General features: G+C 38.1%; 1 protein-coding gene across 3 annotated transcripts in view; it reads right to left on the reverse strand.

Annotated features, from left to right (window-relative positions):
- Reck (Reversion-inducing-cysteine-rich protein with kazal motifs) overlaps positions 1–27,534 on the reverse strand; it is a 48,535-nt gene that overhangs the window by 1,445 nt on the left and 19,556 nt on the right. For 2 of the 3 annotated variants that reach the window (XM_069505139.1, XM_069505140.1), the window contains exons 4-17: positions 10,846–10,929; positions 10,076–10,112; positions 8,749–8,931; positions 8,165–8,344; positions 7,505–7,731; positions 7,105–7,237; positions 6,740–6,881; positions 5,814–5,925; positions 5,159–5,324; positions 3,874–4,026; positions 3,080–3,259; positions 1,798–1,969; positions 854–999; positions 33–172 (exon numbers count right to left, since the gene is read on the reverse strand). In XM_069505139.1, coding sequence (XP_069361240.1) covers positions 33–172; positions 854–999; positions 1,798–1,969; positions 3,080–3,259; positions 3,874–4,026; positions 5,159–5,324; positions 5,814–5,925; positions 6,740–6,881; positions 7,105–7,237; positions 7,505–7,731; positions 8,165–8,344; positions 8,749–8,931; positions 10,076–10,112; positions 10,846–10,929 — 2,055 coding nt within the window. The remainder of the gene's footprint in view (positions 1–32; positions 173–853; positions 1,000–1,797; positions 1,970–3,079; positions 3,260–3,873; positions 4,027–5,158; positions 5,325–5,813; positions 5,926–6,739; positions 6,882–7,104; positions 7,238–7,504; positions 7,732–8,164; positions 8,345–8,748; positions 8,932–10,075; positions 10,113–10,845; positions 10,930–27,534) is intronic. The other variant, XM_069505142.1, reaches the window with a different exon arrangement.

The raw sequence follows: 27,534 nt of genomic DNA on the forward strand, positions 1-27,534 counted from the left end.
GTGAGTAGTTAGAAATTTCATTGGATACTTACTGCGGAACAGCCCCGCAAACATTGTCCCCAATAGGCAAGTTTTCGCCCGCTCATGACAAGATGGCAAGGGTTAGAATGCGTGCGTCCATCGGTGTCGCATACTGGTATAGATGGTTGTGCATTGCACGCTGTTGTGTTCACTGTAAACAAAACCTTATTAAACAGTAGACATTTTCTATAAAAAGGCGAAATTGAATTACTACTCTTAACTGCCGTCATAATTTATAGCTCTAGAGAGCTGCTAGAGAGTGCTGGGTCAAGAAACATAAAATTTTGCATATTATGTAGTTTTTCTCTGTAATTCTAACTTGAGAGCAGTGCAATGTGTGTGTTACACTGCTCTGATGTTAGTAACAAAATCATTTAGTCGTCTAGGAAGGTGTAATATAACCCTTTTATACATTGATGCATCCAGAGACCCTAATTTTCGACTCTTGAGTTATTGATTTTTTTTTATTGGGAGATATGCTTGTGCTTGGCGGCAATTATGCCTACTAAAAACTAAAGATGACTAGGACTAGGTTGGAGCACGCCTGTCTATTACAGAAGATGACTATTACTGGTATTTAGTGACTATTTACTCTTGCTTTGAAGGTAATTTAGGTTATACCTTGGATGAACTATATTTTATTATGTTGACAGTTAGGATAAGATTCATCATTCCATTCTGCAATTCTTCTACTTTTAGAGGTATACTCTTGATGAAATCTTCAAGAAAAGAAATGTAAGTGCCGGTTCTCAAATATTTTAACTGGTTTAGTCAGTCCATCAGCCATCGCGTAGGTAATTATGGTATCAAGAAAAAGTTATTTCGAACATACCACATTTAAATTGAGGACAGGCAGTTTGAAGGCGCGATAGACAAACAGATCGTGCGGGGAGACACGCGTGATGCCGCCCGCAAGCCGCACCCGCGCATGCGGCTCTGGACCCGAAGTCAATATCTCCATCCGTTGCGCCCGCGCATCTGAATTTTGACGGTATTTTACACGACAGGGTTCGGCACAAAGTAATTCAAAAAAATTATGGAGATCTAGACATCTTCTAAATCTGAACAATAGGAGAACTTTCTGAATGAAAATAATAATATCTTCACCATCATATTAGCTTAAACGTCACTTTTCACAGTCAATATAATACAGCCTAATGACCGCAACCACACGCGTTCTGTAGACTTTCCCCTCCAGCCACTTCCCGCCAACTTTATAGCACCTACCAATGTTCTGGAGGGCGTCCAACACTTATTTTGACAACAAAATATCAACGGTATAGGTACTAATTTGGTGAGATATAGGTGATCTTCGAGTAGTCTTGCAGTGGTGTAGTCTACTTTACAGGGCAACATAGACAGTAGGGCAACGTTTTTCACACTCGTCAAGCATGAGAGAGAGAGAGAGAGAGAGAAGGAAATAATAGGAAGATGTATTAGATCTGTGATTTATTCAGGATTAGATCAGAACATCATAATCAACCCATCGCCAGCCCACTACTGAGCACGGGTCTCCTCTCAGAATGTGAATGGCTTAGGCCATAGTCTGCCACGCTGACCCAGTGCGGATTATCAGACTTCACCCACCTTTGAGAACTTTATGGAGAACTCTCAGGTCTTCTCACGATATTCCTTCACCGTTAAGGCAGGTGATATATTTAATTGCTTAATACGCACATAACACAATAGTTAGATGTACGTGCCCGGGAATCGGGATCCAACCCGCTACCTCTGGAATAGTAGGCCAACGACTTTTAACCACTAGATCATACTGACTTGGCAAGGCAAGCGTTCGGATAGAGTCTTCCAGGCGAGTGTACAGGCAGATGGTGAGGTGGACAGTTGCAGGGCAGCCCCGTCAGCGGGGAGTGTCCGCACGCGCGGCGCGCGCACACGCGCTCGCCCGCCACGCACACGCACTCATTGCACTCCATGTAATACTTCTCTCCTGTAAAGTGTGTAAAACAAAAAATATCATTGTTTAGTCACTAGTGTTTACCCAATGAAGCATGTGATAGCCTAGACGTTAGGACGTCGGCCTCCTAATCGGTGGTTGGGGTTCGATCCCGGGCACACACCTCTAACTTTTCGGAGTTATGTACGTTTTAAGTGATTAAATATCACTTGCTTTAACGGTGAAGGAAAACATCGTGAGGAAACCTGCATGCCTGAGAGTTCTACATAATTTTCTCAAAGGTGTGTGAAGTTTGCAAATCGCACTTGGCCAGCGTGGTGGACTATGACCAAACCCTACTCATACTGAGAGGAGGCGGTTATGGGTTGATCATGATGATGATGAGTGTTTACCCATGGTCCCTCCCGTATTCCCTGGAAGCCTGGAAGGTACCACAGGATTTTTATTCGTGGTCCCTCAGAGACCACGCACACGCAAATGCACAGTCGACAAGAATGCTATTTTTTAATGCTGCCGAATTAAAAATGGCATTCTGCATTTTAGCCAGAAGTGAGTGACTCGCACCGGAAGGCGCAGTGTTGGACAACCCCCCACTAGGTGGACGGACGACATCAGAAGAGTCGCAGAGAGGAGCTGGATTTAGGTGGCGCAAGACCGTGGCGTGTGGAAGTCATTACAAGAGACCTATGTCCAGCAGTGGACGTCTATCGGTTGATGATGATGATGAGTGAGTGTCGTTCAATGGTGATTGAGAATTACAATCGTCACACTAACTACCATAGAAGGCGTAACGAAAAATAGCGATGGCATTGAAATAATACCTCCTTTTTCATCAGAACAAAGTATATTTATAGAGCGGGGACTCTTGACCTTAAACACATCTCATATTTTCCTTAGGAGGAAGATTCTGCACGACTGCAACGTTTGGAATAGAAATTCTTTACTGTTCCATATACACCAAAATTTCTCCCAACTCTCCCAAATTTCCAAACTCACAAATATTTCTTCCTCCGTGAATGTATGCCAATTCAATGAACTTCCTTATAAACTAGATTAGCTTCTTGGGATTCAAACAGTAGGTACGACTCAGGTATGGTCACAGCACCAATGGCCCTGAAGTAGTGTAATAAAAGATTCCCTTACCATGTTTAACAACTTTATCATGCAGTCGACAGTTATCCAGTGTCACGCTGGGCAATGGCTGGCAGTGCGATAGGCCACGATTGCTGCATCGACAGATCTTGATGCAAACTTTTTGTGAAGCGCAAGTCATCGGCACCCTCACCCATGATCCAATTGGGACTATGTATGTACTTCCATCACCTAAAAACAATGGGAGAATAAAGTAATTACGTCAATCATGCATGTCCCAGGACTAATCAAGGATATCCATCCTATCTTCACGATAATTTAGTAATTTATCAATAACTCCTTAAACACCTTCAAAAATCGTTTGAAGAACTATTATTTATCTATGTAAACAGAATTATGTAGTATATTATAGATATATGTATATGGGTATATATAATTATATATATTTGTGTATTATTAGAATGTACTCTGTATGTAGTCTAATTTATAATAATAACTAGGGCCATTTTCGGCTGCCGCACCAACCCGTGCTTTCGTGATTCCTTTCGTCAAAGGTTGCCTGGAAGAGATCGCTTTAGCGATAAGGCCGCCTTTGCATGCTACATCTATTAGAATAAGATCCTGTATTGTGTTTTTTCAATGTTTACTTTGTGTTGTGTGCAATAAAGTGTCAATAAATAAATAAATAAAAATAAAAACTAAAGCCCGTCATATAAATTGTAAATTTTCATTATAAATAAGTTTTACAAAAAGGCTCGGGCTATCCAGAAATACTAAGTGTTCTAACGTTCTAACCATACTTGATAGGAACACCAAAATGAGGGTAGGTTCAAAAAATAAACTACCTAATGGGCAACCATCGACGCAAGTATATTTCGTGCAAGAACCTCCCTGAAGACAATTCCTGTTCACGACGCAAACTTGAGTAGCGTTGCACGCGGAACCCGCGCAGGGAGACGTGATCACTTCCATGGCGGAGAGTAGAGGTGGATCAATACCTGAAAATGTAAGAGGAAATTTTATTTTAAACTAGCGGATAGCCGGCGTGTGCTGCTACGCTAAAAAAGAATGTGCCTTGCATTGTTTTAGACTTGTGATCTAAAACAATCTTTGCATTATTGCCTTTCTAATGAAACCTGGGTCACGTCGGTTGAATGGTTTCAAGGTCTATAACCGACATAATTAGAAACATATTTTCTGTTTTATATCATTACGATTTACTTTTTTTATACTTAGACTAGCGCTTGGCTGCAATCAAACTTCGTGGCAAGTGATGATGCAGCCTAAGATGGAGCACGCTTTCCTAGAAGATGCCTATTCACTCTTCACTTGAAGGCACCCATATTATAATTGGATGGGAAAACTGATGCTGGAAGGGTGTTGGAAATCTTAGCGGTTCAAATTAGAAATAAGGAGGAGAGAACGATATAATAATATACCTAATATTATTAAAAATAATATTAGGTATATTATTATATCGTTCTCTTGAGCTCATAATTACGAAAATTTCACAAATAATATTATGGACCCATTGACAATCTACAGTAAATAGTAGGTAATAGTAGTAGGTATCTTACATAATATTATGTTAGGAAGATAATTAGATTGGTTGCATTTTCCCGGTAGTTGCAATTGCCTCGCTGGACCTACATACTAATTATTCACACAAATTTTTTTTTATTCCAATACAAGTTAGCCCTTGACTACAATCTCACCTGGCGGGCTAACCTGGACGGAGTAAGTATGGCAGTTTTTATTAAACCCATACACCTTTGGTTTCTACACGGCATCGTACCGGAATGCTAAATTGCTTGGCGGCACGGCTTTGCCTGTAGGGTGGTAATGGTAACTAGCCACGGCCGAAGCCTCCCACCAGACAAAAGTAGTTTAAAAGCGCCAATACCTACAAGCTGTAGGTATAAGCTGTGGTATCTACTCGTGTGGTATAAGTCCCGCAAATTGCTAATCCGCGTGGCCGCCATTTTAGTGACGTCAGCACTAGACTGAAGTTTCGAACTGATGGTATATTTTATTACGGCTGACGTCAAAATGACGTCATTTCGATGTTAATGAGACATGATTCCATCGGAATAGCAATTTACGGGACTTAAAACATAAGCAAAATCTTACTTGGAGCCATAAACTCCCTCAAGGAGACGCATGGAGCGTTCTCACTGGAGGGAGCAAGCCTGGCACACAGGGCCGTGGCTGATAGCGACGCGGACGCTCGAGACCATTCCACACACGACGACACCAACCTCTTGCAGTCCTCCATGCAAAGCAGGCTACTGTGACCCTTGAAACAACATCACTTTACTGTAAAACACAGAGAATTCAACTTCTAGAGTACGCATATACAAAGTTTTGCATGAAACAAAGTCGTAAAATGTTGGCGGGGGACAGGGGAGAATGCTTTGTTGTGATTAGTGCACTTAAAAGTCACGTAATCAAAACAACGTGCGGAATGAGGGTACCGAACCGGCGTGGGCCGACTTTTATGCTAAGCAAGTGCCTAAGCTTGGCGAGCGGGGGTGTTCGGCCATCACTAGTCACTAACCGTATTATAAATGCGAAAGTGTGTTGTTGGTTTGTTAGTATGTCCTTCAAACACGCTGCAACGGATCTGCGTGATTTTTTGCATGGTAGGTGTATAGTGTGTTATCTATGGTATATACCTACCTGAAGAGAGAGTGTCATAGGCCACAGGCAACTGTTCCCACAGGATTTTAAAAACGTAAATCCACGTGTACGAAGTCGCGGGCATCACCTAGTTTACAATATTTACCTTTACTGTACATGGTTTAACGTGCAGTGCACAAGCCACACTCTTCCAGACATCTGTAGTACATTGAGAAGAATTCTTCAACGGTAGCTGAAGTCCTGCAACCGTCACGTATCTGAAAATATTTACCGTTTGAAATTATTTACTTACTGTGTCACCATTCAGAGAAATCGTTAGAGTCGGTCATCAGTGAATTCCTATTTATAAACTTTTAAAGAAATCCAATCAGTTTTGAAGTCGGTGCCAAACTTTCTTTTGCTCGTTAATGGTTGGTTTTAATTCAGTTGTTGGTTGGTATATTGGCAAATAAGGGGCAAATAAATACATATAGCTACGAGCTCATTTTCCCAAATAAAATAACAGAAGACTTCTGTTAAGCTTCTGTTATTTTATTTATCAATCTAAATTCAATGTTATCACATCACTTTTGAATTGCACGTCCTTGGAAATAAAATCTGCCTTTTTTAGGGTTCCGTACCCGAAAGGTGCCGACGGGACCTTATGACTTCGTTGTCCGTCCGTCCATCCGTCCGTCTGTCTGTCAGTGGGCTGTATCTCGTGATAGGCGAACTGTAATAGGTAGAGAGTTGAAAGTTTCACACAGTGTATATTTATATTTAGAGCCTCAATAGCTCAACCGGTATAGGAGTGGACTGAAAACCGAACTGGTTGCACTATTGTCGTACCTACTCCTAGCACAAGTCTGACGCTTAATTGGAGAGGAAAGGGGAATATTAGTCATTTAACATGGCTAATATTCTTTAAAAAAAAATATTGCCGCTATAACAACAAATAATAAAAAAATCAAAATGACGGACATGACAGTTTAAAAAAAAAAGTGTTACCAATTTATTGTACGATGGTACGGAACCCTTCATATGCGAGTCCAACTCGCGCTTGACCAGTTTTTAGTAGCCGATTTAACTTACCCGCTACCTTTTTGTTCCGCAACAGCTGAATGTGCATCAAGGTCGGCTTGGGAGGAACAAGACCTAAACAGACTGGTCGGTCTGTTGTTCATCTGGCTGCAGTACGTCAACCCTGAACAGCCGAGGGTGCATGGTGCTTCCACTGAAAATACAAAATATGTGATCCTTTTCTATTTCATACTGGTATTGTAGGTAAATGTGAAAGTGTGTCTATCTGTCTAACTAATTTTGACGAATTTTGGTGAGATAGCTGGTATCCCCGGAAAGGCTACTTTTAGTCCCGAAAAATAAATGAGCTCAAATGGCTAGAAAGGTTTGATACGAGTAGATTCAAGAACTAAGTAGTAATTTGAGACGGCCCTTACCTTCTTCTATACATTCCGCCATTTCCATCTCCTGCGGGTCTCCGAGACATTCTGTGTCAAATTTCTGCCAATTTAATTGCCAGCCATTGTTGAACGTATTGAAACAGAGTCTACGGCAATTTATCGTGGCTCCCTGAAAGAAACAAAACTCACAATTTTAAAATATAGCCATAGTGATTAGTCCTGTATTTATCTTTGGCCATTGAAGAGTTGAATGGAAATCATTAATTGTAGCCGGCTATAGCAAGTCCAACGCTGCAAAAATATTATGCTCATTATTAGTTACCTGCAAAATAACGTTATACCAAGGAAAATTGCTCGAATAATTTTAAGATTTTATCAAGTCGAAAGACTTAGTTTTTCTAATGAGCTCACACATTTCTTCAATAAATATTCGTACCTTTTGACAGCAATGTAGCTTAGCCACATCGTGCGGGATCATGTCTTTGGTTTCAGGCGGTGCATCCTTCCTGAGGAAACATTGCCACATGTTGTCATGCAAAGCGGGCGCTCCGCACTCCTGTGATAAAGCTTCTGCTATCTCTTGAGACTCGCCGGTACGACGGAGTACTGCTTCGCAGGTACTTCGGCATTCCTGACTAGGAGATTCGTGGCAGCATGGTAAATCTAGAGCAGAATAAAAACGTTATTATTCTTCTTTCTCATTTCTCACACGATCTACTAAATAGTTGCTCTCACCTCTCTTTTATAAATTAAGTAAGGCAAGAGCGAACTATGTAACTTTTCCTTGAAAATATGTAGACAGTTTTAAACATAGATTTTTTATCATGATCAACATTTATTCTTAAGCTATACTTAAGCTAGTCTATCTAAAACTGAAAAAGAGTAAAATGAATTTAAGAATAGGGTTCCTAGTAGAATAAACACTACTACAGAATACATACTATTAAGGAAAATATTTCAGATTTCTGGTTTTTTACGAGCCCATTATGACTGGAAATTGGACTCAGCGGATAGAGTAATCGTAAGTCAGGAGTGGAAACGGAGCTCTACCTCAAAATACCTACTCGGGTCTAAAGTTAAATGTTATCGTACTCACATTTAGATGTATCTGTAAGCACAGTGGAAACTGTGAGATCTCGTAAACAATGGAGCAATGGGGGCGACTGTTCGCACAACTCCACTGCCTTTTCCCGAACACCGCTGTCTGCTCGCGTCTGTCCAACTCGCCACACTGCACGCTGGCATGCTTCGTGACAACTCAGTGATTGGGTTTGTGCTGAGGAAATTAATCTTGTTAATGATGGAGTCCAGATAATTTAAGCCGGGAATCCCTGGAGAGCATCTACAGAAAAATTTTAGACGATTTTTAATTAGAAGGTTATCAATTTGACGCGTTATCCATATTTCGATAAGAGATTCAACTAAAACGCTTAAATTCACGATAATTTAAGTAGAATGTAGACGAGAACGGACCGGAGGGTGGTCGACCATTATTCCGTGTACACAATGACATTACTGCTGGTAAGGTCCTTTACCCTTAGATATATTATTTCGGCGATTCCTCTATCTCTACCGCTGTGACCAATAACATAATATAAATAGGTATAGTAAGCGTTCGACCAGACAAGCTAATTGAATCATATCATGATATCACTAAAAAAGTTGATGTTCTATACTTACAACAACACCACTGCGCTTCTTGCTGCCTTTGAACACAGTCGAAGAAAGCGATTTCATCAGATCGCCGGCAGGGTTCAGACAAGGCACTGGCGTCCGCAGCAGTCGCGCAAGCGCGGCGACAGCGCGGAGAGTGTCCGAGCGAGCAGCACGCTCTACCCCACCAGCCTGACCCAGACACTACCTCTGAAAAATAAACAACTTTTTTAAGTCCTACCCCGGGATGTAAGCTAACTCGGTACAAAATTTCATCAAAATCGGTTACACTGTTGAGCCGTGAAAAGCTAACATGCAGACAGACACACTTTCGCATTTATTTAATTTTAAAAACAGCTTTATTGTTACTAAAATTACAGAGAGTAAGAATACAGGATACACTTAAACACAAAGGGCGACCTTATCACTAAAGTGATCTCTTCCAGGCAACCCATACTTAAGAACTTATAGAACTGTAAGATTTATAATATTAGTTTGGAAGATCAAGAATTTTAATAGATTCATATAACCATAGCAGAACTCCAAAGATTAGAGGATCGTGATTGCTCTTGGAATCCGAAAATACCTATCAACAGCATTATAGGCCCAAGCGGTGTATGTATGTATGTATGTATATACTTTATTGCACCACAGAAACACAAATGACAGGTTACAAAAAGAAATCTTAATAAGTAGGTACAAAAAGGCGGTCTTATCGCTAAATAGCGATCTCTTCCAGACAAAACAGACGGTGTCTTCTCAATCCCAACTGAATTTCGACCACAGTGGTCCAACTCACACAAAGATTAGCCATCTGCTCGCGTGCACAAAGTGTGTGTGCACAGGTACACTCTCTATTCCCTCATTCTCATAGCCCAATGGGATGGCAATCCTACACCACCGGAGAGAGATTAGGCGCAGCAGGACTGACGGCTTTTATGTGCTCTCGGAGGCATGGGGGTAAAACTCCGCCAATTTACTAACCCCGGGTTAGTAGTTACCTACTGGAAATTTCTGAACAAAAAACCGCAATGAGTAACTATTTTTGACCCTATCCGGGAATCGAACCCTCATCATACTAACCACTTCAAGCAATGAGGCAGTAGTCAAGACGAAAAATAACAAATTTTCAGCAAACTGATCGAAGAGTCACGAAATAGGCATTTCTGATGAGATCAGAACGAGGTAAGTACTTATTTATTTTAACCAAACGACGAACAAAACCTTGGGTAATTTGGCAAATTGAAAACGTTCGCTTTCCAACTTGATCAAAAGAATTCTTCAGAAGTAAGTAATTATTTTCAGTTGCTTTGAACTAAATTAAATAAGTCCTCAACACAAAATTACGACTTACCTTGAATAGTTTGATTCATACATATCCAGAACTCTATCTGCAAAGATAAAATACGCATTATTAGTCCAAAACAAAGATTTACGTCGGCGTGTCTTTGTTAAATGATTTCCCTATCTATTATTTGTACGTAATTCGATACGACCGTAACCGAAGACGATCACAAAACCTCCCCAATTACAATACAATGACGATAGGCGGTTTATTGACGATGGCAAAGGAAGGTTTTAGTATAAATGCCACCATTTGTAAATGAATGAGTGAATATCATCTTACTGAATACAAGAATTAAGAATCGGGACTTCCAATATTGGAAATTGTGAGGCGGCGAAATAAAGATGAAATTGATAAATGGCCAAAGAAATTTACACCCAGGTCTTTGAACTTTTTTTAAGTCATACAAAAGTGATTAATACAAGTGAAAAATTACTTTAAGTATAATAGTAATAATCTGAAATGAATTGAACTTATTTATTTCATGTAGGACAGCTTAATATTAGTCAAGCCTTTACCACCGCACCGGTTCAAAAAGTAGCCTTTTGAGAATACATACCTACTATTAGATCGAAAAGTTTTTGTACACGTGTGTATTACCTAAACGCACTTATATAAGGAAATAATATACTTAGGTAAACAAGGAAGATAGAAAATAAAATTAAGTAAATAAGTATTATCTACGGATTACACAAGGGTGCATGGTTTTATTGCTATGAGCAATATTATGTTACAGAAATAAGCAAATAAGCAAGATAAAATAAAAAAATGTAACGTACCAAATTCGGTATGCAAAATTTGTAAATATTTTGTATTCTCTCTTCCCGCATTGCAGAGTCAGAGGCAATTTCCACGAGGGACATCTAAAACAAAGAAAACGCAACATTTTACTATCATTAAGAACTAACATTAGCACACAAAGCTACAACTTGAAAATGCCGATGAAAATTGTGTTAAGGCAATTTCATTAAAATACATGGGAGTAGGTAGTAGGTAGGTAGGTAAATAATACAGGGTATCTGTGGCGAATATTTTCCCACTGAAACAAAAAACGTTTACGCACGTCTTTTCAGAGTATCTAAGTATACTTATGTTTTAGTTTTGAGAGATAAATAAGGATCTTAAGTTACTAAGCCTTAGGTTAAGTTCGCAAGCCTTTAAAATGTGTATATGTATATATCCTATATTTTCTGGAAGTGAAAAAGCCAAAACTCTAGAAATCCAGAATATTTATGTACCTTTTAGATCATGCCCGCGACTTCGTCCTTGTGGATTTAGGTTTTTAAAAGTCCCGTAGGAATTCTTTGATTTTCAGGGATAAAAATGTCCTTCCCCTATGTCCTTCCCCGGGATGCAAGCTATCGCTGTACCTACCAAATTTCGTCAAAATCGGTTGAAAGGATGGGCCGTGAAAGGTTAGCTGACAAACAGACAGACAGACAGACGGACAGACAGACAGACACAAAGAAAAATTTAAAGTTGGTATTAAAAAATAATAATGATTCGACTGTTAGGCGGTACGAAGTTCGCCGGGTCAGCTAGTAATTGATAACATTGTAACCTAATTTATACTAGTAACGATTCCCACATGGCTCTCTTATGACACAATCATAATCAACATCAAATGCCGTACAAATAGGCCACAGCCAATAAATCACCTAACCCGACTTCGGAGATGTAATAAAACTAACTCGACGAGAGCGTAGATCGAAATAAACACATGTTCTCTGCTCTTTATTAGTGGCATTAGGGGTAATGAAATTAATTGACGAGCGTCTACCGTCTGCCCCGTTTAAAATATCTGATTACCTCGCGACAAAAGAGGCAAAGCTCCTAAATATCAACAATAGTAGGTAACTGTTGAATCTACGAGATGAGTGTCTCATAGGATCTAGTGGAAGATGTTGCTTTCTTTTCTGGGTCTGTATGCTGCACGTTGGGCTAGGTATACTGTTTGTTATAATTTTTTATTTTATTTCTGACATGAATATCATCATCATCCATCATCATCATCATTGTCAACTGATAGACGTCCACATCTGGACAGAGGTCTGTTGTAGGGACTTCCAAACGCCACGGTCTTGCGCCGCCTGATTCAGCGGCTCCCTGCGACTCGTTTGGTGTCGTCTGTTATTCTAGTTAGGGGTCTTCCAACGCTGCACTTTCCGGTGCAAGGTCACCATTCTAGCACCTTGGGACGTGAATATAGAGAGAAATAAAATAATATAAAAGGACCTGTACGTCTTCATAATGTTCTTTTCAAGTTGTAAACATTCAACGCTTAGAACTTTGTCGAAATTAATCTCACTACCACGTGCGTTACATACATAATCGCTAGTCATTATTCAACGCATATTGAACGTATCCTCTTGAAATTACTCAGGCCATATTACAATGTGATTAAATAACTCTAGCGACGCGGATGGTGAAGTAAGTTAGTTGTTTTTATCGCTATCTTGTGTTAATAAGGTTATCTGGGAGCGACCCACATACTTGATTAATGACGACGAAATCGCTCAAGAGAGGACCGTGCGTTGTGGCGTCAAGAATTAAGGTCTGGATAGTTTTAGTACTTTTTCCTTGCTTACTTATACATTTTGTATTTTCATCACTAATATAAGTACCACAAATTGCTAATGCGTGTGGCCGCCATTTTAGTGACGTCAGCACTAGACTGAAGTGTCGAGAAACCAGTACCGTTGACAAAACTGTCGGTAGAGTACGCGTATCGTACTCTATTCTATTCTATTCTATTCTCAACATGAAAGAACGCGGAAAAATCGTGATCGTAGTGATCTATATTTTAAAACGTCTTATTTTTATTCAAACAGGAAACTTGTATCTACTCATGATAAATAATAAACACATCTCATTCAAATTGCCTGTTATAGACATGCGTTAATGTTTAATACATGCCAAGTGCTACATCGAATAGGTATGCGATGAACATACATTAAAACGACATGCAATATTAAGTTCGGATCATCACATAATATCGTTCCTCTATTAAGCAGGAATCGACGCCATGCGGTTATTAAACTTTATGAATAAAGCTTTATGGCCTCTATAGACGTCCCAATTCATAAGTGAGCTTGGGATTGAGAAATTTTTACTATGTTAGAACTTAAACTAACAAAAATGTATTACCAAGTACCTAGATAATTGAGATATGACACCTGCTAGCACAGGTACAGTCAATGCAGATAGTAATAAAATCACTTATTAGCTTTTGTTTTAAAACTATAATTCATCAAACTAAATAATCAGTCCTATCTTTACCTAATCTGTCGATAGATTACTTAGCAATGTTGTTATTTTGTCCAAAGATTAATGGTTTTTTGACAGTTAGAAAAATCTCTATCGACGGTTTACGGATGGGTAGATTACTTATTATTATTAATAATTTCAGCCGTTAGTTTGCATATGTTTGCCGTTAGTGTGCAAAGTTTGAAATGATTCCCTTCCTTTGCCCTAGATCTCATTGAAATAAATAATAATATATGTAGAGGTAGACCCGTAGAAATAAGATGGGACATCAAAATGTTATGGGCAAGTAGGTACTGAGAAGTGAGAACCATAATATTATAAATTTACCTTTTTCCGTATCTAACTTACAATCGGGACGTGAGGAGGGGCCTTACACTTCGAACAATGATCATTGTATACAAATCAGGTGTCGTTAAACAAGCCCAAATCAGCCCACACCACTGGCAATCATTTATTCAGTGCCATTGCAAAATTGCGACAAAGTCATTTAACATTTATAGAATAGTCTATACGTGAAAAAAATTTAATCAAATGAAGACCGCCCGCAATATTTTTTAAAGGAACTGCTTACATACCTACCTATAAGGACCAAGAGGAAGATAAAGCCTTTTTTGAATTTACTTAATCCAAAAAAGCTTGTGGATTTAATTACAGAAAGGATTAAAATAAAAATATTTTGGATTGACGACACGTAAGAAATGAAAGTAACTATTGCCACGTATTGGAAACAAATGGGAAACTTTCGAACCGTAAAGTACCTAATGAAGTAAAAAATTGAGTATCGGGGTCAATAATTTACAGATTTAATAAAAAAAACCCGGTCCTTATGCTGTGTCCATGGTTCAGGATGGTGAGATGGTAGCCAATCTTTATTACTTAGAAGAAAAAAGAAAAATTCCAAAAGAACGTATCTTCTACTAGTGTAAAAATTACATATTTCTAAAGGACCTCCCTACATTTTATATCATTTTGAATGTTTTACGTGATAATTATTGCATTGGCAACGGGCCTAAAGTTTGTAATAATTTAGTAGGTATCTTTATCAGAAGTTTATTTATGCTTTCTCAGTTCCGATTCTACGTAGCTATTATATTATTATTCAGTTAACTTGGTTATGGTATGTCGTATGTCCAGCTAGTGGAGGCTCTGCCAACGCTGCGCTGTGAATGACGACTTCACACTGGGTGAGATCGCCATGTTCATCACACTTTGCAACCCGTCGAGCTATATCGGTTACTCTGCTAAATTCTTCTTCTTCGTCGTATCACTCTTGGCAGAGCGGTCGTGGTCATCACGAAGCAACGTCTTTGAGGGCAGATATGTTATATGCCTCACGAGCATTCGCCACTTCTCTCTACTGGCTGACAGCCTGGTACACTCGTGCAAAGGACCGCCCACAGCAGACTTAATTTGGTCGGTCCATCGTATGGATACTCTGCTAAATACATCAAAATAATCGCGGGGAACCACTGTATTCAGACAGGGGGATTCCAACATCAATGATGCAGACGACTGACAGTCCCTACAAGAGATGTCACCCTATGTCCTGCTTACATTTTTATAAAAGACTGTCTTTTTATGTTTTAAAAGCTACGGGACTCTAGACTTGCCATCTTAACTTATCAAATAAATACCTACGAGTAGAACAAATAATTCTTAGAAATACAAAATGGTACATTAGACTTTAGATGAATCACCAGTTTTTATGATAGGAGCGGAGCATATTATGAATCTATGGAGGTTGGAGTGGGACATATGGTTTCTTTCTGTTCACACGCCTCTGTCTATAATACTGATTTTCGCAACACATAAACAAGAATTGGATCAAATGTGTTATGAAATAAATATTATAAACACACCTAAACTGATATTTAGATACTCAAACGATCAAAGAGGACGCCTCCTAAATACCCACCTAATAATTGCTAACTTTTCCTTTACGACGTCCTTTTTCTAAAAAGCGGATAACTACAAAAAGTAATTACTTAGCTTGTTAGTTATCGCCTATACTATTAAGAAAAAATTACGCAATTAAAAAACCTAAAAACCCCGAATCTAATGACGTATCATTTATCAAAATCGGTTGAGCAGTTACGAGCAAACGGACATACATACATACACACAGGTCAAACATATTTGGGCTTCACCGCAGTCGGGTAAAAATTGGTAAGTATGTATTCCTAGAAAAGTTTTCTACGTAGACCAATCTAAAACTATTTAGTCCTACGTAGATTTTTTATAACTAAAAAACCGACCAAGTGCGAGTCGGGCTCGCGCAATGAGGGTTCCGTACTACAGTCGTATTTTTTCGACATTTTGCACGATAATTCAAAAACTATGATGCATAAAATTAAATAAAAATCTGTTTTAGAATGTACAGATGAAGACCTTTCATATGATACCCCACTTGATATAGTCACTCACTTCGAAATTTAAAAATACTAATTATTAGTTCATGACCACAATTTAATTTTTTTTTTTTGTGTGCTCTAACCCTAAATTCACGGGTTTCAGATTTTTTCTCAAATGTCAGCTATAAGATCTACCTACCTGCCAAATTTCATGATTCTAAGTCAACGGAAAGTACAGTAAGTAGTGGACGGTTTCTTGACAGACAGACAGACAACAAAGTGATCCTATAAGGGTTCCGTTTTTCCTTTTGAGGTACGGAACCCTAAAAAACAACTTTTTGAAGTTAGTCGCTTTTTTATTTTTTACCTTTATTATTTTTTCTTCTTTCATTTTCAGTAGGTAATTAAAATTCACTTGTAGACTAAAGCAAGGAATTTGTGGTGCGTTGCTACTTGCTAGTCATACACAAAAATATTAATAAGTAAGTATGGGTTTGATTTAAATAAGCACGCATTATTTAGTGCCGTGTTCGTGCGTGACTCGTGGGGCGTGTTATGAATATGCTTCCGGCCTTAGATTCCTTAGAATAATTTTTATTTAGATAACTAACGACTTTATGAGCTAAAGGGTAGGTACGGTGGTGACGCTGTTTATAAGTAAATAAAATAAAAATGTTATCATAATAATATATTATGAGATTAAAAGGTTAAGATAGAGATATCTCTACATTTATTTATTTTAGTAATGATATATTATTTCGATCTAAATAGATTTAATAACCACCGCTTATAAATAGGTTTGATAGAGCCCACAGATAAGAGAACGTAGGGCCGATCTACGTCGAAGCTACGTTACTACTTACGATTGCATCTATCCGCTACGCTACTTACTAATATTATAATGCGAAAGTGTGTCTGTCTGCTAGTCTTTTACGGTCAACTGATTTTGACGAAATTTGATACAGAGATAGCTTGCATCCCGGGGAAGGACATAATATGCTACTTTTTATCCCGGAAATAAAATAGTTCCCACGGGTTTTTAAAATCCTAAATCCACGCGGACGAAGTCGCGGGCATCATCTAGTTGAAAATAACCGAGACTGATGGCTTAGTTGCTCTCCGAGATATAGACCTTATGGCTAATAGCATAATTTAGTTACACCAAGCCTCTAAGGTTCAGTTACACCTAAACACATCATGTGCATAAATGTTGAGCTTGTGTTACCAGCACTAAAATTTATCCATACAATTGGACAAGATCTAGTCGCAAAATATAATTATTTTCATAGCTAAGCCTTAATCTATTTAAAAAGCATAGGAAACTATAGATAATGTTCGTTCATATGTACCTACACTACACTACACGACACTGTACGCTACGACCGTATCTAACTGAATTAAATACCAATAAATCGGTTTAAAAACTTAAATAAACCGTAGGTACCAACTTAAAATTTAACCTCGTCAAAAAGTCCGCCCCTGGTTGCCCCTGGGCCAAAAGTGCCCATTAAGCTGGCACTATTGCCACGCTGACTGGCGATGGACAACCTTTGGACCAGGTAGGCGCCCCATAGCGCGGATCGCAACCTCAATAAATCGGTTTAAAACCACTTTTTCGTATGAAAATACACGATTAAAATTTGGCATTATTTTATCGAAATTGATTCGTATCGAAATTAAAGTAGGTACTGGTACGTACAATTTGTAATTATATTGCCTCATTGCCATGTAAGTACCCATATATAAGTTTAAACCATTTTCAAGACTTTCAAACACTCAATCGCGGAATAAAATGTCAAACAAAAGGCCAATTGATGTGTGAAAAATACGTAACAAATAATCGAACACAAGAATAGCTAGAATAAAAGCGATGTCGACGAATACAGAATAGATGCGACACAAAGTAGGCGACAGGGTATTTTTATTTCACATCGGACATTTCAAAAGCGGCATTTATTATTCAATCCGCGAAACACATTTGTCAGTGTGACAGAATAATAATAATATAAGGAGTGTTTCGTGTATAAAGTGATGGAAGGTGGTCTCTAGGTTTGATAAGTTCGTAACTATAAACAATTTTCTTTCGTGTTTGTAGGGTGCCGTACACAAAGAGTAAAACAGAGCCTTATTAATGTTACTCTTCTGCCTGTCTGTCTGTCTGTCTGTCCGCATGTCAAGAGTTCTTGCTCGTTGACGAAATGAGTTACAAATCAGAAATTTTGATATTTGGTGTAGAATGTTCACCCAAAATTGAATTAGAAATTCAATTAAATTATTTTTCGGGGGGCTCCTATTCATGAAAAAGGAGCCACTGTAAGCTATATAGCTACTATTTATTTAAAGTTTTTAACAAGAGGTGATTTTGTGATGATATCTGGATAAACAAAAAACTGGTGTAAGTAAAGTCGGATTCTTCTATATTTATAATCGTGTGAGTAAAATTAGAATTTGGAGAAATTGAGAGCCTTTTGAGGTAGCCATATTGGCATATAAAAATACCTTAACAAGTATATGGTATGGTATATAACTTGAAGCTTTTTCTGTACAAAATGTGCCGATTTTGAAGATTTTGAATCCATGAGGACGAAGTCGGAGCATACAGTATAATTGTATTCTAATGAAAATAATTGTAAGATATATACTTAAAAATAAAACTTGGCGGGACTCCTACAATTTTCATCGGGAGGGTAATGTCCTAAATAATACGCGATAGATGGCAATTGGCAACCCTGACTTACCATGGTATACCTATTAAGCTATTTAATATGGACATAATCCATGGGGTTGGCTGACATCACAATGGCATTATAATGGCAATCACACATCCTGTGCGAATGTCCGACATCCTGGCACATTGGATTGGTATTTCCAGGAAATATTTCAAAACAATACATCTACTTAATTGTAGGGCTATAATGCAGGATATCATGATTTCGAGAGGTGGGTATGTGAAAAATTTAAGTAAGCTTAAGTATAATAAAAATTTATTGACACCAGAAAAACTAGTGAAATGTCGGAAAAATAAATTAACTAAGCTTATTTTTGCAATGTGCTAAGTATTTGGAACACATGCTCATTGAAGCTTAAATTATATATGAGCTGTGATTTTTTTATGTTTCGCTAATTTTGTCGGTGTATAAACATTAAGCATACCTTATTATATTGTTAACGTTAACCATTATAAATGACACTCCAGTTCTGTTAACAGGTTCTGAAAAGTTAATTAATTAACTGAGAGCTATCCCCGTATGACCTCGATCTCTGGTCATACGCAGTTATCGGGCGAGATCAAAGTTAGCCATATAATGAAAAATGTATGAAAATTTCTTTAAACAACTTCTAACATATCAAAATAAAGACTCTCCAACTCTCCAACAAAATAGTTCGCTCACTAACGTCAATGCTAATTAAAACACAAAGGGCCGTAGTTGACATAATAAAACGTAGCCGAGTGCGTACGCCCGCCGCCCGCCGCGGCCGCCCGCCCCAAATAGTGTAGGGAGCCACTAGGCAGTCGCGGCTAGCGAGTGCCGCCTGTAATTATTGCACAGGGTGACACTGCCAGCCCTGACTGGATACCATAGGGTTGTACAATTTTTTTTAAAAAAGATTAACAATTATTTATTATTTGATATAAGTGATCGATGAAATGGTCTCCGAAAAACGCAGGGTAAGCATGCAATGTGGAAAGCGTACCCCTTCGTGTCCAGTATGTACAGTAGATATAACATTAAATATCTTTGGTCCAACATCATGGAAATGAACGTTCTTGTGAGTATACTCACAAGAATGTAAAATACTTAACATAATATTTTATTATTAGATAAACAAACCCGCTCTACAATAGCATCAACGACCTTAGCAAAATCCAAAATTCCAAAAGTAGAAAACTCATTATTCTAAGTTTTCTCCTTCTGTTTTGAGTTTTGAATCCATGATATGTTTTCCTTGCATTAATACGTACAGTAAGTGAAATTGATGTTTACAAACTTGTGTAGCTTGCTCTAGGTACATGTATTTTGAAAAAAGTGAAACGAACGAATGAACGAGCGCGGCACCTCATTGGCTGGACAGCGCATGTTTTTACCATAATAATATAAGTGGGGCACAGGACAGTTTTGCTTCTGTCGGATGGCCCACGATATTTAGTCTTTTTCATTGTGTGAGTGGTAGCCCTACGTCACGACTAGAGTGTCAGGTCGAAAATAGCGAATGGGACGAACTCGGTCGGTAATCAAAGGACGGAATCGCATCGCTGGCCGCCTCCGACAACGCGCCCGCTTTGAAGTTTCTTTGTAAATTAGTTTTGACTGCTTTGACTTTTATGTTTTTGATCCGTATTATTTTAAGTAAATGTGACTCTAACAAATATTTTATATTGTTTTGATGTTTTGAAGCGTTCACGTCTAGTACAATTGGTGAACTGAATTTCGAAAAGCTATACGCGTGGAAAATCTTTCATTTGACTCATAATATCAGCACTAAGTAAATACCTATGTCAGAAAAAAACATGAATATTTAAAAACCAAATAAGTATAATAAATATCAATATTCAAAATAAACTGTCATAGATTAATTATTGGTTTTAAACTGTATTAAAAAATAGCCCAAAAGGCAAGTTCGATTTTGGCCCTAAAAATCTCTGTTCATGTTTAGGTAACCTATCTAGGTAGGTATATCTATCGAACAAAAATCCACATGCCTATTGTTTGAAGATGTTTAAGTATAAATCACGATAATTATTTCACTTCATTTTAAAATTACATGTCACGAAGTACCTACCAACCTTAAAATATGTCGAAAATACAAATAACAGGCGCTACCAACTTGCATAAAATAACATCTTTTAACAAAGCAAACAGTCAAAAAGAAGCCGACTTTGGTTTACTTTTAGCAGGTCATATATTCCAATTATGAGCATGAGGTCGGCGCTCTGAATACAGTGATGCGAAACTCATAATTCCGAGTACTTTAATAAATTAAAACGCTAATTTATAAAGCGACAGACGTTTACGAGCAAGAGCATGTCTTTAAGGTGATCGTATACCGTCTCGTTCTCACCCACAAGAAGCCGTGTCTTTATCATTGCTGAAAACTGAAACGTGTGAAGTTAGCAACTACATTCGGTCGCAGAAAGAAATTGCAGGTCGGCATTGACGTGACATCTGTTCACGCATCTTTATACATTATACTGCAACCGATACTGCTGGTGCCACTTAGTGTTTCAGTATTTTACGGCTTTAGAAGCTCTTGCCCTGCAGTGACCGCGCTCGTACTTATATTCTACTAGTATACCTCTAGGTGTAGATAGGTATTGGTCTTGCAGCTGTGTGCGATCACTTTTATTCAGCGTTGCTTGTGTAAGCTTCAGTTATAATTTTTAATTATCGAAAACTAAAAAACTGGTCCAAGTGTCAAAAATGTTACAGTTCATCGCTGCATCAGCGCTGAAAATGAGACTTCTTTTAGAGAATAGCACCACAGTAACAGACATTGATTAATGAGCAACAGACTCATACTCACATATTTTTCAAACTTTAAGACACCATGTTTTTTAACAACCAAGATATTTAATAAGAATAGGAAAAATCAGGCGCTTTGATTTCATCAACTGAAGCCCAAACTATAGCTGATAGTCATGTATTTTCAAAAATTTCATCTAAATTATTTGAAAAATTCATATAGATTCCTAACAAGCCTATCTCTTTAAATTAAAACCAAATTAAGGTGTAACCAACTCCGCTATCGTGTGCTATTGTCTAAAAATTGTTCACAAAAATTCTTACAAACAGCAGCAGCAAACTGCAGCATCTAAACTTTCATGTAATTTAATGAACTACTGAGCTTATTACAAATTCTATAAAAGTACCTATAATAATCAAAGTCATTTAATTATGAGTGTAGGCACTTTTATAAGTCAAACACTAATTTAGACGTTTACGATCGTCAAGAACGCGTCTTCATACAGTCTGTTGAGCTATAAACTTCAGCAGAGATATCACGGGCGAGGACAGACACGTAATTAATGACCCAAACTTGCATATACCTACACAGCGTTTCAAACGATCGTTGAGAATACACGCTCCACCAAAAATTATTATCTCTACTTTTCGTCGTAAACAAATACTCAAGGTTTTTAAGCAGTGCAAGCAATGAGTTTAAAACTTAATATACTATAATATAATAGATAGGGGTACTATTGGCAATTCCCACGATTTCATCTAACTGGATTGAATCGTTATAACTTTCTAAAACCCCTTCTTACAGTTTAGGGGTTTACGTTGTAGAGAGTACTAAACGCAAAATCTTATGATTCTAGACCCTGTGGATTAAATTGCACGTTGATATTGTATATCAGGCTCTTATCAGGCAGTTCCTCTTTTTTTGCCTATACCTATAGGTACTGAATTTGTTACTGAACTGATATGGTTTCCTTTGGGCATGAAAGGTTATCCCTTATTTCTAAACACCTAATTTCCTTTCTTAATTATTTGTTTTTGTCGTAAAATCCTATTCCAAATTTGGGATTAGGTACGTATAAACGTTATAAGGCGTATTGAGGGATAAGATTTATAGGACCGAAAGGTTACTTATAAATTACAAAGTTTGGCTGTAAATCCTTGTCTGAACTTTTTACCAACTGCAAAGTCAGTCACGATGAATGGCTAGGGTAAGCTTTCAGTGTAACACAAGTTTACAATGGCGAGAAACCCTCGACCGTCCCCTCATGTTCGTCGTAGATCGTTTCTACGAAGTGATAAGCCGGTCGTAATAATATAATCACATGCGAAGTCAATAACTCGCGACATTCATAATATTATTGTTAAGTTCTTGTTGAATTATTCTACTTCAACGAATCTGTTAGTTTACTGAAAACAATTGAAGTTAAGAAATTTAAATCACCCGCCCCTGAAACTAAAACTGTCGTAGTCATCGATGTTTGTAGCGTGTTTGGTAGAGTTAAATATAGTATATATAATACACCCTGTTCGACATTTTACGATAAGTATAGCAAATGTTTAATTAAGTCCATGTGAATAGGCATCGTCTGAAACAAGCAAGCTACAAACTAGACGTCATCTTACGCTGGCCATACACGATCAAGTTTACCATCAAGTTTGCAGCGGACTTGAAGCGGGCGGCGTCAAACTTGACGATGTATGACTTCAAGTGTCGACTTGTCATGCACAGTTCATCCAAACGAATTATTAGTAGGTAGTAAGTAGTAAATAATATATGTAATTTTTTCCAAGGAGTGTCTCGCCCTAGTCGTAACAGCATTTCTGTGAAACGATAAGCCCTACCACAAATATTCGTATTTACGACGTCAATAATATACTCGTACGTGGCGACTGGGATTCGTTGATAACCTGTCAGACATGACTTCGACTTCTAAATTAAGTAAGTTTTTCTTAGCGGTTCAGAAAATCTGGTCTAAGGTCCTTAGACCAGAGAAAATGGACTAAGAGCAAGCGCGTGCCAGACCTTCGTTATTTTATAAAAGCTGAAAGTTTATCTGCGTGTTGTCCCCAACACTGGGAGGAACGTTTGTTTGAACATCCAATATCCGCCCTTTTGACATTTTGAGTTATCCGGGTGCCATATAACTTCTAATTTGTTCTAATCCGCTGAAGTTAAAAAGGGTTACTTATTATGAAAATTTATGAGAGCTTTTCAAGAAAATGTTTGCAGTGGTGAAATTTTGGTCTTATTCCTGAATTTCTTGGCCCCTACTCCGTTACAGCGCGATAAGCCGGCTATTATATTCACATTAGCATCATCGAGTACGACAGGGCTGTAGTCAGGGAGGTTGGATTTCCTTGCCATAAATCTTGCGGTAAGATTGAACGGGTTAAACTGAATAAATGCAATTTGGGAATTGGACTTATCTGTGAGTAGTTTTATAAAACGTAGCTTAGTTTAAAAACTAAGTTCACATTCACATAATTCTAGCTTTCTTGGTCAAATGATTAACAAAGGTGTTTTTAAACATCTCTATCAGCTATAATATTGAAATCCGTATTTAAAAATTTTTTCATTGAATTCCGAATAAATGACACCGCACTCTAAAAGACTGCACCCAGATCGAGGTTTCTTTGTACAGTGTTACATTACACATCCAGTTAGAGGTATAATATACTTACCTCATATTATTACCACATAATATTATTATGTTATCTTCAAACTACGTTGGTTTTTCTGAAATATTAATTAGAAATGTTAACATTTGTCGCCGAAGTGGGACTGCCAACGATGGACATGAAGAGGTTTCAAATGAGCCTATTTTTACCGAAGTCTTGAACAATTTATATCAATCGCAATATTAAAAAATTCTGATATGGTATTCGTCCATGATCCCTAGCTTAGGTACAACGTCCCCATCTACAGAGTAGATTATCTTCTAACTAAGTTGTCAAAGGTGTTCCTGAAATGTCAATAAAAAAGATTATCACTTGTCGTCGAAATGGGATGGCTAACAAGTAACAACAGACATGCAGGGGTTTCATTACCAAAGGCGAATAAATGAAGACTTAGGTAATTTATATTAAACTGTGACTGTTTATATAAAACTGTGACTTGGTTATTGTACTCTACTAATAAAGTCTCTATCTAGCGAGTAGGTAGATTATCTTCAAACTACGTCGTCAAAGGTGTTCCTGAAATCTCAATAAGAAAGGTTAACACTTGTCGCCGAAGTGGGCCGGCGGGCGACGGACATAAAAGGGTTTCAGATGAGTCTATTTTCATCCGCTTTGAAACGGCGAGACACATTACTTCGTTTATTTTTGCAAATTTCAACTTGAAGAATGTTACATTAGCGTAACTAAGGCTAGACTTTATTTTTTGTTCTGGTTATTTATGTGGAGTTTTTTCTAATGAAATATTTTGTAGGGTTGTATTATGGGTATCTCATTTTAGGGGTATCTCCAAAGAAAAAAGAAACCCTTATAGGATCACTTCGTTGTTTGTCTGTCTGTCTGTCAAGACCCGTCAAGGGAATCAAAACCTATCGAGTACTTTCCGTTGACCTAGAATCATGAAACTTGGCAGGTAACAATGTCTTACAGCTTACAGCACAAGTGAAGAGAAAAATCCATCGATGAAAAAATCCGAATTTTCGTGATTCCCGATGGTTACATCACAAAAAAATTAAAAAGCGTTATTTCTCAGAGTAGTACGGAACCATTCGTGTGCGAGCCCGACGCGTAGGTACTTGTAGGTTTTTGTAAAATTCAGGACAAAAGTTAGAGGTGCCCGGGATCGAACCCCGGACCTCCCGACTAAGACGCTGACATCAACTTTTTTCGAACAAATTAATATAATTAAATTTTTTTTTTACTAAAATAATCAAGAAGGGGAAAGGGACACCAAAAGTTTCATTATGCTCTAATCAAGCTGTAGCCTTCAAGCCTACGAATAACAATTCGTCGTCAATCCAAAAAATAATCTATATCCGAATCTATAGACAAACCTTTTCTGATTTCTCTATTCCAAAGGATTTTCTTTGAAGTGCGCTAACGAAAACAGCAGTCGTATAAAGGCACCTAAAGTTGCCCGTACGTGATCGGAATCGCGCCGCTGCATGCCCATTTTCTAGTATATTATTCTAAACGTATTTCCCAGAAATGCGATGGCCAAGTCAGAACACGTGGTGTCTTACCAAGAGGCACAGAAAACCGATTTTCTAAACATTGTACTTATTCATTCAAGCGCCCAAAGAAAACATGAGGAAAATTGTAATAATTGCAAAAAAAATATGAATTATAATTTACCCATAATATTATATAATCCTCTTTTACACAACCTCAGTAGGTACTACCTACATCTACATGATCACAATCCTTAGAATTCGAAGGCACGAGAGAGATCTCTCTCTCTCTCCTTCCTTCATCGTTGGTTTCAAGACATTCTGATATTCATTCGAGATACCTGGTGTGAGGTGTCGAACGGATCAATTGGTTCCATCGGTCTCTTTCAGTAGCCAAGCCTCTTTGAGCCTGAATCGATTAATACTAATATTATACATACTTAAGTGTGCCTGCCTGTCTGTCTGCTAGTTTTTCACGCTCCATTCGCTTAAACGATTTTGACGAAATTTGGTACAACAACTTGCATCTCTTAAACGGACATAGGTTATGTTTTGCCCCGAAAAATCAAAGAGTTCCCACATGACTCTCAAAAAACCCAAATCCTGGATAAATTCGCGGGTGTCATCTATTTTGCACACAGACAGTTTGCATCCTGGAGACGGACATATCGGACGGATACTTTTATCGCGCAAAATCAAACAGTTCCTAAATCCACGCTGACGATGTCACGGACATCATCTAGTTCTTTATAAATCAACACTTAAGTAAATAGATTTTTCTTCGAATAGGTATATCCCCGAATATTCCATTCTCCGGTAAACGTGCCTGAAGTCGGTAGCTACGTGATTGGAATCCGGCGCGGGCGGCTCGGTTCGGGATTTCAATTGGCATGACACTCGTCCCGCGTATTGCTATTGAATTCCCGGACATAACGAACCCGATAATCAATGCACAGCTGCTAAAGCAATTCCTGAAATATTACTAGCACAAACAATACAATCTCGAATATGTAGAGAGATATTCAAATAGGAGCGGAGTTGTGCAAATATTGTGTATAATTCCGTTGTACACAATCTCTAAACTAAACTAAAATGACACGTCTAAATCTATTGCTATTCCAATCATAATGCTGCCTGTGGAAAAGGATAGCACTAGATTTAGACCTGTTTAGTATAGAGATTGTGTACAAGAGAATCAGCCCCATTAACTGTATGACAAACAGTTTTACTAATTGCACAATTACGCGTCCTTGTACGCGTATTGTACCTATACAATCTGAGAAAAGACTCTCCATATTAATTGTTCCATTTTTCAACTCAACTGGCATGTCACTGGTTTACTGTGGCCAGAGTGAACTACAGTGAGGGAATTCTCGGTGTGATCCTGCATCGACGATAGGTCAAATATTAGGCTATGGTGACGTAAATCAAAGGAAAATAGGGCTACCTAGCGTTAAATGCACTAACATTTGACGCCTGCCAGTGACGTCGAAGCCTCGATGTTTTGTTGGAAGTTCCCTAACTGTTGTGAATTGTGCTGTGGGCAAAGACTACAATATTATACTGCTGTGGGTTTACCCATGGAAGTATAGGAAGAAAAATAAGAATTATGATTATTTTCATCCACGGCAGTAAGTAATAATTCTTGGGTTTACCGTACTAAACCGTACTTTAGACATGACAGTTGACACATAGAGCAAATATCGCGAGTACTTTCTCTTTACTCAGATTGTACGTAATAGTTAAAAAAAATGCTGCAAATCTCCAACAAATCCCGTACTATAAAACTAGGATTCGAAAGGAAAACAATAAGAAGAAATTCTAAGCAACGCTCCACCTTCATTCGAAATACATTACGTACCTACTTAGAATCGAACAATGATCGTGCGAAAACTTAGCGCGGGAGTACCGCACGTCCTGTGTCTGGTACGTGATTAGAGTTCCACCTTCCATGGATATTGGATACTATCAAGACTGACAAATTCTTACTCCAAGAGGAGACCTGTGCTCAGGCGTGGGCTGGTAATGGGTTGATCATAAGATGATGATATGTGGACTGAAATATAAAATATATTTTAAAGAAATTCGTAAATTAATTATCCTGCTATAAAACCATTGATGTAGTAGGAATCTTTTATTTCTCTGTATATATAAAACCATATAAAACTCTTAGGAAACATATTCCGTCCGATAGAGCTTGCGAAAACACGGCACTGGGGTAAACGCGCCCAAAGTTGGGCGTACGTGATCGGAATCCGAAC

Source organism: Maniola hyperantus, chromosome 19 (genome assembly GCF_902806685.2).
Source record: "Maniola hyperantus chromosome 19, iAphHyp1.2, whole genome shotgun sequence".
Taxonomy (NCBI): Eukaryota; Metazoa; Arthropoda; class Insecta; order Lepidoptera; family Nymphalidae; genus Maniola; species Maniola hyperantus.